The following is a 15,388-nucleotide window of genomic DNA, read 5'->3' on the forward strand; positions in this document are numbered from 1 at the left end:
TTTTTTTAAAGATTTGTGTGGGAGGGAAGTGAGAAGGCACAGGTATGATAGTAGTTAGAGTATAACCTTCTCTAATATCTAAAATGCTTCAGATTCTTATCTTTCCCCTCTCTCCTCTCCCACCATTATGAATTCCCCTGATATTACAGCTGTCTATCAAAGAAAAATATCCCTGGGAGGATATCTGGTCCAGCCATTAAGATGCTGCTTGGGAGTCCAAAATCTCACTTCAGAGTGCCTGGGTTCTAGTCTTAGCGGTTTCCACTTTCAGCTTCCTGCTAGTGTAAACCCAGGGAGGCAAAAGTAGTGGTTCAAGTAGTTGGGTCCCTGCATCCCATGTGGGAGATCCAGACTGAGTCCTTACCTCCTAGCTTTGGCTTGACCCAGCCCTAGCTTGTGGGCCTTTGGATAGTGAACCAGTGGAGGAGAGCTTTCTGTCTATATGTGTGTGTGTGTATGCACATGTGTGCCATGTGTATGTCTATTCCTATGCCTTTAACAAAGAAAGAAAAACAGACCAGCATGTTCTTGGGGTTCATATGCTTTTAAACTATGAAGTCCCCTAAGACAGATGACCAATTTTATTAATTAAATGAATCTACTTGGTTTTCATCAGTGAGGTCAACTGATCTGTAATCATAATCATTATCCATTCATCATCTAATGACTGAGTGAGATTTACTTCTACAAGCTCCTAATCACACATGAACCACAAAAATAACTAGGACAGAAAGTCTAACTTCATTTTTGTCAAAATGTGCTTTCTCTTTCCATACAAGATTTAACTCTTCATGTTATATTTCTAAAATGCTGAAATGACTCACATTATTCAGATTAGTATGTACCTTTATGATTCTTTCCATCTTTGTTTCTAAATTGGGACATTCATTTCCTAATATTTATAATAATTAGAGTCAGAAATTGCCCTTTTCTCATGTTAACAGTTAACATATTTTCTTTTTTAAAAAACTTCTCATCAGTTTGAAAGGAAGAAAGAGACAAACAGAGACACACCAAGGGACAGACCTTCCATTTGCTGGTTTGCTCCCTAAATAACTGCAAATAGCCAGGACTGGGCCAGGCTGAGGAGTCCAGAACTCAATCCGGGTGTCCCAGGCAAGTGGCAGGAGTCCAGGTGCCTGAGCCATTACCTGCTACCTCACGGGGTGCACAACAGCAGAAAGCTGTTTAGAAAGTGGAGTAGCCAGGACTCAAACCAGGTAGTCTGATATCAAATTAAGGCATCCCAAGGGATGACATAATTTCTGCACACACACTCTACCCCACATTTCCTTTTGTGATGCAATTTTCCAAATGGTCATTGGTTTTTCTTATTTTGAGGTAAGACCCCAAGAAACTAAAGAACCTTAGCTATTTTGGCACTATGAGATCTTATTAATTTAGTAGGCTATATGAAAAAAATTCAGAACAGCTCATGAAGGCTTATCATAAAATCATAGCCTGTATAAAACTAATATTAAGGAAATATATTTAATTAGTTTATATATTATATGTATAGAAAATTATATGTATGAATCAAGGATACTTTGATGTGTTTGTAGAAAAAATGGAATTGTTTATTTCAGTACAAAAAAGTTTTGAAATCCATGAATAGTATATTCATAATAAGTGCTTCAATGAAGCTTTTGAAGAGCTCTTATCTGGATGGATTTCATATATTAATAAATAGATAATATACATAAATATTAATTGTAATACAAAAGCAACAACTGCAGTGCTTTCAAAGAATTTGTTGTTTAATGAACCACTAAAAGTATAAATTATATCCCAGTACAAACAGTTGTCAAAGTTCAAAAAATTTGGGAATGATTATTATATGTTTCAATAGGAGAAAAAGAAAAGGAAAAAAAATATAGACTGGTCTATGACTAGCCCATTCCAAAAAAAAATAGGAAGACAAACTTGTAAGTTATCATACTGAATGTTCTACTAACAAGAGAAGTAAAGACTTGAGGGCCGGAGCTGTGCCATAGTATCCTGAAGCTCTAGCATCCCAAATGGGTGCCAGTTCATGTCCTGGCTGCTCCTCTTCCAATCCAGCTCTCTAGGAAAGCAGAAGATGGCCCATGTGCTTGGGCCCCTGCACCCACGTGGGAGACCTGGAAGAAGCTCCTGGCTTTGGATTGGCTGGCTGTTTGTGGCCATTTTGGGAGTGAACCAGTGGATGGAAGACCTCTGTATCTCCTTCTGTCTGTAACTCTGTCTCTCAAATAAATAAATAAATAAATGGTTAAAAAAAAGAGTTGGGTAAATGAACAGAATAAAAATTATTCACATATCATAAAATCAGAAATATTTTTATAGCCTGCCTTGCTCAACAAATGTCAGAAGTGCAATTATTACGTGTCTTCCACAATAACTTCCTTGACAAATGTAAAATTTTTTTAAAGTTTTTTTTTTTTTTGAAAGGCAGATACAGAGACAAAGAGAAAGAGAGACCTTTCATCCAATGGTTCACTGCCCAAATGCCTGCAATAGCCAGTGCTGGACTAGGCCAAACTCAGGAGCTAAGAACTCCATTCAGGTCTCCCATGTAGTTGCAGAGACATAAGAACTTATACCATCTTCCATTGCTTTCTCAGGCACATTAGCAGGGAGCCGGATCAGAAGTAGAGCAGCTGGTACTCAAACCAGCACTCATAGCGGATGCCAGCATTGCAGGTGGCATTTTAACCCTTTGTACCACAATGCAGGCCCCAAATGCACAATTCTTAAAATTTCCACGCTTCCTTCCCAATCCCACTCTGAATGTCCCCGTCCAAGAGAATAAACCTCTACTATGGCAATAATATTCCAAGAGCCTCTCTACCTCCAGTTACTTTTGCCCTTGTTTTTGCTAGATTCAGCCATCAGGTTGATCTTTGTAAAACCTGATAGCATTATATCACATTCCTGTTAACAAAATTACCAGCCCTCCAAAACCCACAGGGCCACAATCCAACCTTTGCAATGGCAGTGGAAGTCTTCATAATCCAGTCCTGCTTTTCTCGGTCTGCCTCATTAAATGTCGCTCCTCTTCTGGCAACTATGCCTTTGCTCATATTCCATTCTCTTAAATTTCCTGCTTCAAGCACTCACTCACACTTCACCCTCTACTGGGAAGGCCCTCTCCCTGCTATGCATTTGCAAAAACCCTAGTGATCCTGCTGAAAGACAGTTTTAAGCCAAGTAGGTATGAACATCAGCTCTAGAGCCAGATGGCCTAGGTTCCTTATTTACAAGTTGTGAGGCTTTGGGCAAAATACTCGACCTCTCTGTGTCTCACTTTCTTCATCTTTGTAATAGAATAACAAGACTACCTATGTGAAGTGTATGGTAAGTAAATTCTCTCTCTCTCTCTCTCTCTCTCTCTCTCTCTATATATATATATATATATATATAATTTAGTATATATATTTACACACACTAGTTTGTATGAACACTAAATACACTATGCATGCATGTATATGTATACATAGTTGTATATATACATATTCCTACTAGTATTCCATATTCTTGATTTTAAATGCCAGCTCTTCTTTGAAATCTAACTACCCTCCTCTCTATATCTTCCTCCTTATTATTCCAGACTGTCAACCAACAGCATTTATTTATGACTACTCATGGCATTCATTTTCTTATATTGTATATATTTCTCTCTCTCCCATTAGATGTCTAGCTTTTTAAGGGCTTAGGTCTTTTCATACTACAAGATCTAGTCCTTCGTATACAGAAAATTAAATCAATGTCTCATTAGATCCATGTAATAAGCAAAGCACCATACCTAAAAGCACTACAGGCATTAAATGCTGAATTCATATGTGCTTACCTGGCTTTCATCCAAGCTTCTCCCAATGACATCCACAACTGCCGTTCCTCAGCGTTGACAGTGTAACTTAAGAAATCAATCGTGTCCTTAGTCAAGAGAGGACTCAGTACTGAACTGGCTAGGTCAGGACCTCCTGTTGCCTGTACCACCTAAAATGACAACAAACCATATTTCAACAAACAGATAACAATTACTGGTGTAATTTTCAAAATATGTAGATTAAAACTCATGCCAAAAACAGATTTTTTTTTTAATCAAATTAAATCTTGGGAGCAGGCTTTTGGCCTAGAGGTTAAGACACTGGTCAGATCTGGGCGCCTGACTCCAGATCCCTGCTCACGCAGACTCTGGGAGGAAGTACATGATGGCTCAAGAGTGACTGAGTTCCCGCCACCCACATGAGAGAACTGGACTGATTTTCAGGCTACTGGCTTTGCTCTTGGCCTAGCCGTTCCCTCTTTCTCTCTCTCTCCCCCACACAATTTTTTATATAAATTTTGATGTTGTACAATGTACTACTGGATAATAAACAACTTTTGCCAAATCAACTTGTTCAGCCCAACAGTGTCTTAAAATTCAAAATGGAAGCCAACAGTTTAACACCTTTCATAGTATGTGCCTATTACCCGCACACAACTGTGCTTGCCCTGGAAAATACTGGTGGCTATGCAGAGAATTCTAAGTCAAGTGGTTTAGCATATCTATTTTTCATATTGAACTGTATATCTCTGCCTGCACATCTCTTGTGCCACTTTTGAAAAATATCGTTCCAGGGCCGGCGCCACGGCTCACTAGGCTAATCCTCCACCTGCGGTGCCGGCACCCCAGGTTCTAGTCCCAGTTGGGGCACCAGATTCTGTCCCGGTTGCTCCTCTTCCAGTCCAGCTCTCTGCTGTGGCCCAGGAGTGCAGTGGAGGATGGCCCAGGTCCTTGGGCCCTGCACCCACATGGGAGACCAGGAGGAAGCACCTGGCTCCTGGCTTCGGATCAGCGCAGTGCGCAGGCCGCAACATACCGGCCATAGCGGCCACTTGGACGGTGAACCAATGGAAAAAAGACCTTTCTCTCTGTCTCTCTCTCTCTCACTGTCTAACTCCGCCTGTCAAAAAAAATAAAAGAAGAAAAGAAAAATATCGTTCCAGAAACAAGACTCACATTCATAGTCTGTGGCTGTGTTTACACAGATATACAAATATATATATATATATATATATATATATATATATATATATCCAGGGAGAAGGGAAAGATGAATGAGAATTAATACCCTGAATCTATGGCATTTTTTCCCAGAATTCAATTCTAGGAAATGGTCCTGATTTAACAGTGATAATATAATGACTAGCTGAAACAAATAACAGGTGCAAGTGTCTGATAAGCAAGATGACAGTAAGTGGTTGACCAAAAACCGCTCCAAATCTACTTCTCAGGAGCTATGTCCTAGCTAACGATGGTAGTTATCTCCTAAAGCAGAAGCCAGAATCCTTTTCTAAAAATCTCCTTTTCTCATAAATGTGGCACAAGATGGAAGATATTCTGAATGGCTCCAGACCAAGAGTCGATTTCCCTCCTGCCACACAGGTCTTGTCAGCTGGTGATGCTGTTCCTTGATCTATCTGCAAATACCATTCCCAGTCCCCAGGATGCTCATCCATCACTCAGAACAATACGCAGGTACTACTTCTTCCTAACCATAGTATGACTCCAATGGTCCATATCCTGCACCCAGTGTCCTAAAAACAATTCTTACATATTTGTAACTTATTACTTTATAATCTATGGGGTTTTTTTTTCAGTGTCCCCTCACTTGAGCACTTGGAATAAGACTTACTTGAATTTGACAGTACAGGAGACAGTCTTAGCGGAATAAATGAAAATACATGAAAGAGAGAATGGCAGATAAAGGAACCTGCTACCTGGTACAGCAATTTTTAATTTCTGAGTCCTACAGGCAGGACTCGAGCCCAGGCACTCTGATATGGGATACGGGTATCCAAGCAGCTTCTTAACCACTCTACCAAATTCCCACCTTCCCTCACACATTTCCACATCGTAGTCAGAATAACCCTTTTCTTCTAATCAAATTGTCAAAGGCCTTAAAATTCCCTAAAGGATCAAAGAGATGTGTCCTCTTGTTACCTTGACAGTCTCATATTCTTTTAATCTTTACTTTATTATTTTGTTCAGATCATAACAGCCACTAATTACAAGAACACGCTTTGTGTATTAACACTCAGAGCATTTGAATTAGCTATCCTCTGTCTGGAATTCTCTTCCTTTAGAAATCAGTATGACTAATTCCTCATGTCTTTTCTCCAATGACATTTTCTCAGTGAGATTTCCCTTTATGCAGCCATACCACACACACACACACCTGGCAGTACTCGCTGTTCTCCTTCCTACTCTATTTTCCACATAGCATTTAATCTTTAGAAAACTGTATTATGTATACACTCATTTAGCTTACTGACTGGCCCCCACATTATGAAGTAAACTCCAAGAGCATAACATTTTTGACCGCCTTGTTCCTGATGAGCTGTTATAATGCCAAGCACATGTAAAGCTCTCAATTAGTATTTGCTGGATAAATACATAATTGAATAAACAATTAAACTGGAGACCATTTAGGAAATGGAAGAACTGCTAATGAAAAGAGTATGAGTCTCTGATAATTCATGGAACAAAGCCATCCACCCAGCACTGCATTCCTCATGACTAACCTATGTGAGAAAGAGAAAGCTGTCTGTATTATCCAAGTCACAATATCAATATATTATATACTCGTGTATAATGAAACGCTAGTACCCCATAACTCTTTTTTTTTCTTTGTATCTCCCTAGTTTTCTAAGGATACTAGTTTCCTCATCTGTAAAACAAGGTATTTGAATGAAACGATTTCTAAGGTTCTTTTAAACATTCAAATTTCACATTCTCAGTGTTTGCACAGATAGCAAGAGAATTAGCACCCACACAAGGAAATGAAGAAAACTTTCTATAAATTAATAAAGACACTTGGGGTTAAAACCTACCCAGAATGATTACTTTACTAAGTCAAGAAAATCTCACCATATTCAAAGGAGTAAACAGAAAATGAACCAAATCTGCAGCACTGGGGTTTTGGATGTGAGACTTCAATTTGGCCTGTAACATTAAGAAAACAATATGATGATGATATAATTGAGCAAAACACAGACACTCTAAAAGATCCAAAATAGACCCTTCAAGAATATATTTTCCTATCAGTTTTATTTCCATGTATTCATCAGCATGGGCCAAGAGAGATAAAGAGAAGTGAGTTTTAAGAAAAATAGGAGTTCTTGTTTTTTGCTTTCTTACCAAGTCTCCTGGAAATATTTTACTATCTGTTATTTTAAATAAAGACACATCAAAAATACACACCAAAAGATGCATAAAAGCTATTTCTTAATTTAATCAGGAGCATCTTGGCTAGAATTTGCTCTTTTTCATTTATTTCTTCTATTTCTATATAAATAAATTTCACTTACCAGAAGGTTAAATCCATGTTTAAATTTCTGGAAACAGTCAACAAATTCATCAGGAGGTGGGGGTTTTGCCCTCAGTGTTAAGACACCCTCTATTGAAATAAATGAGAGGAGGGATACATGGGAGTTATTAAGTGAAAAAACTATAATCACATTTATGCCTGTAAAATTTTATGGTCATACCAGGCATCCACAAAGTAAGGATTAGATCTAAAGTTTCAAATGATTTCCTCTATGAGACTATCAATTACTCATGCAATTCTATAAATACATACTGTAGCCCATCCTCGTGCCAGTGATTGTGCTTATCATTGAGAAGACTATAAAAGTGAATGAGTTACACTCTCAAGGGCCTGAAAAATCTAATTAAAGACATGAATCAGATAAATAACAGAACTGCCAACTAAGTGTTAGGAGAAGGGACTGCAGTGGTTGGGGGATGGGGAAATACAGACCTAAAAGGTACTTCCTGGGGAAAGCAGCTTTTAGGATGGTATTTGCAAAGTTTGCTTCAGGGCAACTGGGTGAGAAAAGCATCATTGCTGGACAAAAGCAGCATAAGTTAAAAACATGGAAAAAGGAAACTGCATGTACATGAAACAATAAACAGAAAAGCAGAGAGATAACAGAATGGAGGCATACATAAAGATTAGATTTTAGATGACCTTGATTGTCAGAGTGTGATGCTAGACTTAAACTGATGTAACATAGAGCTAACATGCTTTATAGCAGCATACAGAATGAAGAGGGTGACTTAGAACTTTGTAAGAATATTCTCAAAGCATGGAAGAGTGGAAGCAGGAAGCTGCCTAATATGAAGATAGAAAGAACTATATGCTGGTTACAAAAAGGAAAAGGGAAATAACTAGGTAGAGGAGACATTGAGAAAATAAAATTGACATTGTCTATTAGGTAAAGAATGGAGTCAGAGAAGAATATATGGTTTTGAACCTATGTAACAAGAAGACAATATACTCTTTATAATGAATGGGGGAGTAATAAATGGTTTGAGATTTCAGGAAGCAATAATGTCTAATTTCAGACTATATGGACTAATTTCAGACACACATTTAGAAGATACAGCTAAAGGTCAGATGCTTCTTTTACAGATACAAGATGGAGGAAGACTGAAGTGTCATCTGTCATGGAAGAGATATTTATTTACTTCTCTTTTATGTACTTCAATCTTTACCATTTTCCCAGAAGCAGTATAAACATTACTTCTGTTTTTATAATTTTATAAATGTTGAGGCCACTTAAAACAGCTGTACTGCAGTATACTTCAAAACTGCTTGTATGCGACTATGCATGTGGATGCAATACTCAGACATTTATGATTAAAAATTTACATCCATTGACACTTTATAATATTTTAATGAGAAAAAACAACTCTTACTTAGCAACATAATAAAGTTCTATGTTTATAATAAAATAAATCTAAATATGAGAAGAACAGATTTACAGCTTTCCTTAATAGAGACTAATTTCATAATTGATGAAAGCTATCAACAGATGGCTACCACATGAATCCCAGAGTGTCAGTGACAGGTAAAATGTACTAGGGTCTTTGTCTACCACAGGCAATCTCAAACCACAATGAACCCTTCCTTGGGCTCGCTGGAGAACTCCCTAAACCTCTGGTGCTACCCCAAAACTGAAAAATGGACCTTGGCCCAAAGTGAATGGAGTTTTGCTGAACAGCTTACAAAGACAGAAACTGCTTAGCACTGGAGTTCTGAACAGTCTTTAGAGGATTAAGAAAATCTTTTTGTGTGTGTTCATCAGTTTTCCTGTAAATACAGTGTTTTGTTAAACTTTGCTGTATATATTTGTCAGAAAAATTGCCAGTAAATATATACTGTGATAGTATTAACAATTTTGTGACTATTCTAAAATTTACATGATTAAAGTTAAACATTTTTTCATTTGATTATTGTTTATAGCTCTGGCCTACTTTCCTGCTGGACTGTGGCCTTCTTACTTTTTATTTCTTGTCCTTTTTATTTAGTTGAGCTATTAGGCCTTGGACGATAATGTAAATTAAAAATGTGGCATCTCAAAAATTAAAAATAATTAAATGATCAAAAAAAGAAAGTCCACCTTACCTCCTGGTCCTTTCTTTTTACTTTTCTTAGTTTTCTTTCTTCTGGAAAGCTCAGAAAATGCTTCTGCTGCTTTTTGGAGTTTTGTGATAAAAAATTCAATGTCATCCAAGATGTGATTTAAGATTTGCTGGAATTAAAAATTATACAGTAAAATATTAGATAAAACAAAACAATTTTTTACTTTAGCTATATACTGTTAATCAATAATGAACATAACGTATTTTTCCAAACAGAAAAAAAAAAACAACCTCCACATACAAATTTAGGGTTTATGACTAATTCTAAGAAAAAGCATTACATTAAATATACCCATGGATAATTCTGACATTTACATTTTTCTCTAGCTTAGTTTTGCTCTATTATCAATGCCATCAAGAAAGCATTCACAATATCTACTCAGATTATTAATGATTTTCAATTACTCTAATTTTCTCCTAGTGTTCTCCCACTCAAAGTGAGGAGAAAAAAAAATTCTAAAAAACATTTTGTTAAAAGAGCACCAAACATTTTTGTTTTCTTAATAAATGTCCCAACAAAGCACTGACAATTTCTTGGAATTAAAGGTATAGAGAATTGTGTGATAACTTAATACACAATAGCTAATCTGCAATATAGGCATTAATAAGCATTTCTAAATGGCATAACAAACTAATAATGCATTCTGATCTCAAGGACCATTGGAACAATTGTATTTCATACACTACAATCTCAGTTGACTTCACCAGTACGTGTACAATGTGACAATTTTCCAATTAAAAGACTAGAAATCAGAGTTAATTAAACATCTAAGCATAACATGTAACAGTGTAATGTAAAAAATAAACTGCAAATTTTAACTTCAAAAGGAATTCAAATTCCTTTATGTATTCCCAAATAAGAAGTGTATGTGCAATATAAAAAGCAAATGTATCATATTAACATCATTTTCTTTCTTTTTTTTTTTGACAGGCAGAGTGGACAGTGAGAGAGAGAGAGAGACAGAGAGAAAGGTCTCCCTTTTCCGTTGGTTCACCCTCCAATGGCTGCTGCAGCCGGTGCACTGCGGCTGGCGCATCGTGCTGATCCAAAGGCAGGAGGCAGGTGTTTCTCCTGGTCTCCCATGTGGGTACAGGGCTCAAGAACTTGGGCCATCCTCCATTGCACTCCTGGGCCACAGCAGAGAGCTGGCCTGGAAGCGGGGCAACCAGGACAGAATCCGGCGCCCCAACTGGGACTAGAACCCGGGGTGCCGGTGCCACAGGTGGAGGATTAGCCTATTGAGCCGAGGCGCCAGCCAACATCATTTTCTATTGTTACATCATAGTGCATTGTCATTCTGCCAGTAATTTATTATGGATAAATAAAAATAAATATAGTATACCTTTATAAAGTGTTGAATTTCAAGTATCTATTCTTAAAAATGTTACCTATCTTACAGGCATTCTAAAATATATCTTTTTTTTTAAAAAAATTATTGTTTTTAAAAGATATATTTATTTGAAAGGTAAAGTTAGAGAGAGAAAGCGATCTTCCATCCACTGGTTTACTTCCCAAATGGCTGTAAAGGCAGGGGCTGCACAAGGTCAAAGCCAGGAGCCTCTTCTGTGTCTCCCACGTGGGTGCAGGGACCCAAGGAATTTGGCCATCTTTTGCCACTTTCCCAGGCACATTAACAGGGAGCTGAATTGGAAGTGGAGCAGCCGGGAATTGAACTGGCACCCATATGAAACAGCAGCTTTGCAGGCAGTGGCTTAACCTGTTATTCCACAACTTCGCCCCTCTAAACATATTCTTCATAAATGGAAAAATGATACATTTTTAAAATTCAAATTATTAATTACAAACTATACACAAAGGAAAACTGGACTCTCTCGCTCTCAAAAATGGTAATTCGGCTTAAGTTCCTTTATTCAGTAGTTAAAATATTAGTTTTTCTCACTCAGCCCAAGTCCATGCACTAAACATGGGCACAAGGGCAAAATAGTTAAGGATAAACAATGATTTAAAGAACATAACTATCATGGGAAAGAGAAAATACAGTATTCAAAAAACACTGTTATATAAATTAAGTTCATTTTCTTGTGGATTTTTATTTTCTTCTTGAAAAAAATAAAAGGCCAGGGACTGGAATTCTGGTGCAAAGGATTAAGCCTGAGCCTGTAATGCAGAGACCCGTATTGCAGTACCAGTTTAAGTCCTGGCTGCTCTGCTTCCGGTCCAGCTCCTTGCTGATGTGCCTCGGAAGGCAGCAAAAGACGGTCTATGTGCTTGGGCCTTGCAATCCCTATGGGAGACCCGTATGAAGTCCTGGCTCCCGGCTCACCATTTGAGGAGTCAATCAGGGGATGGAAGTTCTCCCTCTGTCTCTCCTTCTCTGTTGTTCTGTTTTTTAAAATAAATAAATCTGAAGCCAATGATCTAAAAATGACTGTTGCACTCACCACCTCTCTGTCAATCCTTGCCGCCATCATCTCGGGTGTTTCTTCCTGCTCATGATAGTGCCTTGGTTTCTCAACTAAAGAAGAAGAATCAGAAATCTTTCAACCATTACTTCAAACAATTCCAATAGAGGACATGAAAACATGAAAATGTATGGAGGAAAGAGTGCCATCTGGAAAAGAAATACCTGCACTGGATACACAAATCAAAACAGGACTCAAAATCCACACAATGAGTCCTTGCCACCACAGGCAGAAGCACTGCGTGGAGGGGAAGGATTGCCTCTCCATTTTAGTACAATGTGTACTGACCCTGCAATGATCCTCTGTTTTTTCACTTCCCGGTATCAGCTCCTAGTGGAACCAACTCTTAGCATCCTTTAATTTCTACACAAGAATATAAACCTGCATTTAAGCACCTGTTTCTCAAAAAAACATCCAACTAAGTTCTAATGCAGCTAAGCTAAGTTTTCATACATTCCAACACTGATGAAAAGAAAGTGTTGCACATTTGGATGTTAGAATGCTTTTTAAAATTCTAGTTGTAATTAAGCTTAAAAAGTTCAATGTTGGGCTCAACTTTAAGCTGCACTCCTTAAAAGCAGAAATGCCTATAAGAATTTGCAAGTGAAGAACAAATTACTCAAGAGAACACAAGGCATTGACATTGCTCAGGTGGCTAGAGTGTCACGTTAATCATGAGGTCATTACCATGAGCTCCCTCCTGGCGTGAAGTAGTTTACCAACAAACACAGATATCTGGTGCAAATACTTTATGGTAGATGGCATTTTAAAATGCACCGGAGAGAACAAGAGGAATACGTCACCATGAACGGAAGTATAAATCAAAATATATCAGCATGGCTCATAATGTTCAATACAGAGAACTGTGAAAAACTGAAAGCTCTGTGTTGCTATACCTGCTCTAAATGGAATACTTGCCAAAAAAAAAAGGAGAAAGAAAAAAGAGAGAAAGAAAAAAAATAAAGCATTGAGTCTGATGAAACTTAATTAGTGACTATTAAATACCTTAAGATGATCAAAATTTATATGCATGAAATCTTGCCAGTTAGCTGCTGTTTCACACATGGTTAAGCTGCTACCTCACTGTAGGGTACTGTAGAAACCAGTAAGTTGAAATTAAATGATAGCTAATCAAAACTTCAGATAGATACCAAAATATTATCTGGAGGGCAGAGGAAGCACAAAATAAGGTGTTTTTAGGACTCTATCAGGTCTGAAACTACTGGGACCCAGGGCCACTGCCACTTTCTGCAGAGATCACTTCTGTATCAGCAGCACAAACAGCTGTGCAGCCTGAGACAGCCAGGGCCTTAGGGAGGAGAGGGCCTTTCCAATTCAAAACTGCCTGGAGCCAGACAGAGCCTCTTCTGACAGATCGTGTTCTATCTGGCCTAGGAGCAAATCAGAAGTTTTGAAAAACTTTACATCACTGTAATTTAAGTAAATGACACTACCACAGTATTTTACACAGCATTGGAGGGGGAGGGTTCAGAACCCCCCTGGGACAAACTCTTGTAAATCATTTTAGGTTCAACCTGTTTTTATCAGTTTGTTAAGAATGTCTGTAAACCTAAGATGTCTTATCCCCTACCATTCAGGAAAGATCATTTTGACCTCTCAAAAAAACCACCAAACAACAACCCAGAAAATCCAGACCCCTGTCTGTAGAAATAACAACAAAAATACTGTTAAGTTAAACAAAGTAGAACACATTCTAAATTGCTCCTTAGTTTTTAAATATCAACTGGTTCAATGAATGCATATATAATCCTTGAAAATAGAAATTGTTTTTTTTACTATTTTAAAATCTTTATTCAAATCAGATCCATGTTTATTATTTACATTATTTTTCATTTAGAATTAAAATAATATAATATCAATCTGTAGCTTAATCACTTTTAGAAATTAGAAATTGTTTTAAAGTAGATAATTCTGTTACTTCATTTTTGAAAGTTAGAAGTTTAGAAGATCTCTATTTTATTTTGGTGGCTAGGCTTACATGTAAAGCTCCAAAATTATCTTTCAGAATATAATAAAACTAAATAAAATAGAAAGCAATTCCAAAAAAAAAAATCAGAATGTGGCTAATGAGAACTATAAATCATTATTGGTTTTTGGATTCACAGCAACTCATGAGTTCTTATCCCCACTTTACAAATGAGGCTGAAGATTAGAGACCTGACTTTCCAAGGTTACATGGCAGTGCCAGTGCTTCAGAGACCAACTTTTAACCCGCCAGATTCGATGTTGAGTCTAATGTGACTCCTTTTGATATCACACATGAATAATACTTTACTGGATAAAGGGCAAGTGATTTAAGACGTCCCACTGGAGCTGGAGGCAAGAGTTGAAGCTCTAGAATACACCAAATTTGAACCTGCTCAATCATAACATCCCTCCTTAAAATTGAAAAAACCGGACCAAATATATTTAAGAAATATTCTGAGATTCTAATAAACCATTGAAAACACAGGAAACAAAGGCAAGAATAGACAAATGAGATTACATCTAGCTAAGCAGCTTCTGCACCTCAAAGGAAACACTCAACAAAGTATCAATGGAATGGGAAAAATATTTGCAAACTATACCTCTGATAAAGGATTCATATCCAGAATATATAAAGAGCACAGGAACTCAATAGCAACAAAATAATCCAGTTAAAAATGGCAAAGGACATGAACAGGCAGTTTTCAAAGGATGAAATACAATGGCCAACAGACACATGAAAAGATCCTCAGGATCACTAGCCATCAGGGAAATACAAATCAAAACCATAATGAAGTTTCACTTCACCCCAGTTAAAATGGCTTTCATCCAAAAATCAAAAACAAACAAGTGCTAATGAGGATGTGGAGAAAATAGCACTTTAATGCGCTACTGGTCAGAATGTAAACTTGTACAACATTTATGGAAGAAACAGAGTCCTCAGAAATCTGAAAGTAGATGTACTATTTGATCCAGCCATTCTACTTCTGGGAATTTACCCAAAGGAAATGAAATAAGCATATGAAAGAATTATTTGTACTCCTGTGTTTATAGCAGCTCAATTCACAATAGCTAGGATATGGAATCAACCCAGATGTCCACCAACTGATGACTGGCTAAAGAGAATGTGGTATGTACACAAAATGGAATACTATTCAGCCATAAAAAATGAAATCCTGTATTTTGCCAAAAATGGATGCAATTGGGTATTATTCTGGCTTTGTTAAATGAGCCAGTCCCAAAAGGCAAATATCACATTTTCTCTGATTTGTGATAACTATATATACATTAAAAATAATATATATGAGTAAAATTGACACTGAGAAATTTATTATTTATAGCTCTTGTCTATACTCCTGAGGAGCAGTGGTTTTTCTGCTTGCTACTTGTTAGATTCTTTATTTAGTGGTTTTAAAGTAATTATAAAGCAAATACAAAGTATGTCATTGCAAGAATTAAAAGAAAAATATAAAAGGAAGGAAGAGGCAAGGTAGGAGTGAGGGAGAGGGGGAGGATGGAGAGGAA

At 37.2% G+C, this 15,388-nt stretch overlaps 1 protein-coding gene across 4 annotated transcripts in view; it reads right to left on the minus strand.

The window, feature by feature from the left end:
• EPS8 (EGFR pathway substrate 8, signaling adaptor) overlaps positions 1-15,388 on the minus strand; it is a 205,277-nt gene that overhangs the window by 39,777 nt on the left and 150,112 nt on the right. For all 4 annotated transcript variants that reach the window (XM_062194883.1, XM_062194885.1, XM_062194882.1 and 1 more), the window contains 5 exons: positions 11,858-11,931; positions 9,438-9,564; positions 7,336-7,424; positions 6,896-6,970; positions 3,830-3,978 (listed from right to left, as the gene is read on the minus strand). In XM_062194883.1, the coding sequence (XP_062050867.1) occupies positions 3,830-3,978; positions 6,896-6,970; positions 7,336-7,424; positions 9,438-9,564; positions 11,858-11,931 (514 nt within the window). The remainder of the gene's footprint in view (positions 1-3,829; positions 3,979-6,895; positions 6,971-7,335; positions 7,425-9,437; positions 9,565-11,857; positions 11,932-15,388) is intronic.

Source organism: Lepus europaeus, chromosome 6 (genome assembly GCF_033115175.1).
Source record: "Lepus europaeus isolate LE1 chromosome 6, mLepTim1.pri, whole genome shotgun sequence".
NCBI lineage: Eukaryota > Metazoa > Chordata > Mammalia > Lagomorpha > Leporidae > Lepus > Lepus europaeus.